The sequence below is a fragment of the Protobothrops mucrosquamatus genome, unplaced genomic scaffold (assembly GCF_001527695.2).
Source record: "Protobothrops mucrosquamatus isolate PMUCROS unplaced genomic scaffold, P.Mucros_1.0 scaffold5751, whole genome shotgun sequence".
In the NCBI taxonomy this organism is placed as follows: Eukaryota; Metazoa; Chordata; class Lepidosauria; order Squamata; family Viperidae; genus Protobothrops; species Protobothrops mucrosquamatus.
The window spans coordinates 12,920-16,027 of record NW_015391599.1 but is presented as its reverse complement, the minus strand read 5'-3'; the positions used below and the strand labels follow the sequence as shown (position 1 = coordinate 16,027).

The following is a 3,108-nucleotide window of genomic DNA, read 5'->3' as shown; positions in this document are numbered from 1 at the left end:
TAATAATAATAATAATAATAATAATAATAATAATAATAATAATAATAATAATAATAATAATAATAATAATAATAATAATAATAATAATAATAATAATAATAAAGTTGGAAGGGACCTTGGAGGTCATCTAGTCCAACCCCCTGCTCAGGCAGGAAACCCTATACCATTTTGGACAAATGGCTGTCCAGTCTCTTCTTAATAACTTCCAGTGTTGGAGCATTCACCGCTTCTGGAGGCAGGTTGTTCCACTGGTTAATTGTTGAAGTTCACAAGTCTAAAAGTTGCCAAAGTTGAGGACCCCTGAACTAGCAAGTTAAAAATGTGCAAGTGACCAGGCAAACAGTTTAGTTTTCTAGCTATTGTTGAATGGAAGCAGAATCCGGTACGGCATATTGAAGAAAAATGATATTCAAGGGAAGACTCTGGCCATCAAATCCCTTTGAGGAAAGCAATAGAACCAGTTATTTGGTCAGTTATTCCTATCATTTTTTACTATTATTGTTACTACTGTTTTTATTGCCACAAAACCTCACCCTCCAAGAAAGAGTAAGCTAGGCTGTAAGCCAGGGGTCCGCAAACCTGGCCACTTTAAGACTTGTGGACTTCAACTCCCAGAATTCCCAAGCCAGCCATGGCTGGCTGGGGAATTCTGGGAGTTGAAGTCCACAAGTCTTAAAGTGGCCAGGTTTGAGAACCCCTGCTGTAAGCCATTGATTTCTTAAGTTCCCTGTATATAGGAAGTCCTCGGCTTACAACCTTAATTGGGATCAGAATCTCCCCTGCTAGGCAAGGCCGTTGTTAAGTGAGTCGCACCCGATTTTCCAACCTTTTCTATGCCACGATTGTTAAACGAATCACTGCAGTTGATCAACCGAATCCTGAGGTCGTTAAGCGAATCTGCTTCCCCCATTGACTTTGCTTATTCGGAAGCTGGCTGGGAAAGCGGCAGGCTGATCCAGTGACACGGCAACCGTCGTAAACGCATGCTGGTTGCCAAGGGCCTGGGTTCTGATCGCGTGGCCATGGGGACGCTGCAATGCTCATAAGACACTTTTTTCACTGCTGTTGTAACTCCAAAAGATAGCTAAACTAGGGCTTTTCAACCTTTTCACCCATTGTACCACTTTTAGGATATGGCAACATCCGAGTACCACCAGTCGCCTAGCAAGGTGTCAAAAACTTGATGACCAAAAAAAAAAAAAAAGTGATAAAGTACAGGTAGTTCTCGACTTACAACAGTTCGTTTAGTGACTGTTCGAAGTTACAATGGCACTGAAAAAAGTGCCCCCCAAGCCACAGCCGAGCAAGACACCTGCCTGCCCACCTGGCCGCGCTCTTCCTCCTGTCCGAGATTTCCATTGTTGTGACCATTTCTGTTGAGGATTGGCAGCAGGGGTGGGGTGGGGGGGTGTTTGGTTTTTATTCCCCCCTGTCTGCTGGGTGGCTGCAGCAGGTTTTGGTCACTTCACATGACCCTGGGACATTGTGACCGTCATAAATATGAATCAGTTGCCAAGCATCTGAATGTAAATCACAAGACCCTGGAGATGCTGCAACATTCCAGCTGATTGGCACTTCTTCTGGGCTCAGCAGAAGCACCAGGATCAGTGGTGAGCTCCAGCTGGAGCCCGGCACTGATCCTGGCGCTTCCGCTGAGCCCTGACAGCCCTGCAGCTCCAGCCGTCTCTCGCTCAGGCTTGTGTGGTGCTGCCACCGGTTCAGCTCATTCCCCTCCCCCACTACCACTTTTCTAGGATGGTCGCGTACCACCTGCCAGGTGCCAATGTACCACAGGGGGTACCCGTACCACTGGTTGAAAAGCCCTGCTTTAAAGGATAGCTAAACGAATGGCTGTAAGTCCATCCGTAACCCAGTGAGTGAGTCGACTTGTTCTTCCTGTTAGCCAAAAGCCCTGTCTATCTTCACTGCAAAGGCAGTGAGAATGTAGTATCTGGTTCCTCAAACTTCCCTTCCTAGCCAGGGAAGCAACATCCAAGGAACATCTTCCCCTGCTGAAATAATCCTCCGTTCCTACTCTCATCGGAACCGAGATTTGGGAATAAAGACAAAATCATCACTAAAACAGAGGTCAAGGGTCTCCAGTCCTGTCTGCGTAACTTTCCACGCGCAAAAGCAAATTTCTCTTTGATTCTGCATTACAGATAGCCCTTGACTTACAGCCATTCATTTAGTGACCGTTCAGAGATAGGACTGCTCCTGGCCCTTTGCACCATCCCCCAATCACAGGACCGGAATTAGGGTGCTCTTGGCAACCAGCACGTATTTATGACGGTTACAGCATCCCAGGGTCATGTGATCGCCATTGGCGACCTTCCCAGCCAGCTTCTGACAAGCAAAATCAATGGGAGAAGCTGGATTTGTTTAAGGACCATGTGATTCCCTTAAGAACGGCACTTAATTGGGGCAATAAAGGCCGTAAAATCGGATACAACTCGCTTAGCTGAGCCGTGGTGGCGCAGTGGCTAGAATGCAGTATTGCAGGCTACTTCTGCTGACTGCCGGCTGCCAGCAGTTCGATTCTCACTGGCTCCAGGTTGACTTAGCCTTCCATCCTTCCGAGGTCGGTAAAATGAGGACCCAGATTGTTGGGCTGACTCTGTAAAAACCGCTTACAGAGGGCTGTAAAGCACTGTGAAGCGGTATCTAAGTCTAAGCACCACTGCTACTGCTATTAACAACTGCTTTGTTTAACAATGGAAATTCTGGTCCCAACTGTAGCCGTAAATCGAGGACTACCAGCCCTGCGGCTGTGAGAAATAGTTGCTTGAAAAAGCAGGGAATGAGATCCTTGTTATATAATGTGAAGGAAGCAATTACGACACCGTTTTAAGGGTGGATTATCAGAACATCAACAGCCTCAAGGGCCTCGTCCGTTTCCCTGCTTTAGCTCCAACGCCAGTTATGGGTCATCTCTTTCCGATGCTTCCCCGCAGACCTTGGTGCGCCTACCACATGGAGGATGGTGGGGTTGCAGCCAATGATGAAGGGAAGGCTTCGAAACCCTTTGATGCGGTGAGCAATACGGACCGGCAGCTCATGGTGCAGGTAACGGGCGCTTTTCTGTAGCAAAACATAAAAGGGAGATTG

At 47.2% G+C, this 3,108-nt stretch overlaps 1 protein-coding gene across 1 annotated transcript in view; it reads right to left on the bottom strand.

Annotated features, from left to right (window-relative positions):
• The window catches only part of LOC107299945 (3-methyl-2-oxobutanoate dehydrogenase [lipoamide] kinase, mitochondrial-like), a gene marked incomplete at its 3' end in the record, with an annotated part of 14,659 nt that overhangs the window by 5,602 nt on the left and 5,949 nt on the right, over positions 1 to 3,108 (bottom strand). The window contains exon 3 of the mRNA XM_015829288.1: positions 2,971 to 3,081. Within this exon, the coding sequence (XP_015684774.1) occupies positions 2,971 to 3,081 (111 nt within the window). The remainder of the gene's footprint in view (positions 1 to 2,970; positions 3,082 to 3,108) is intronic.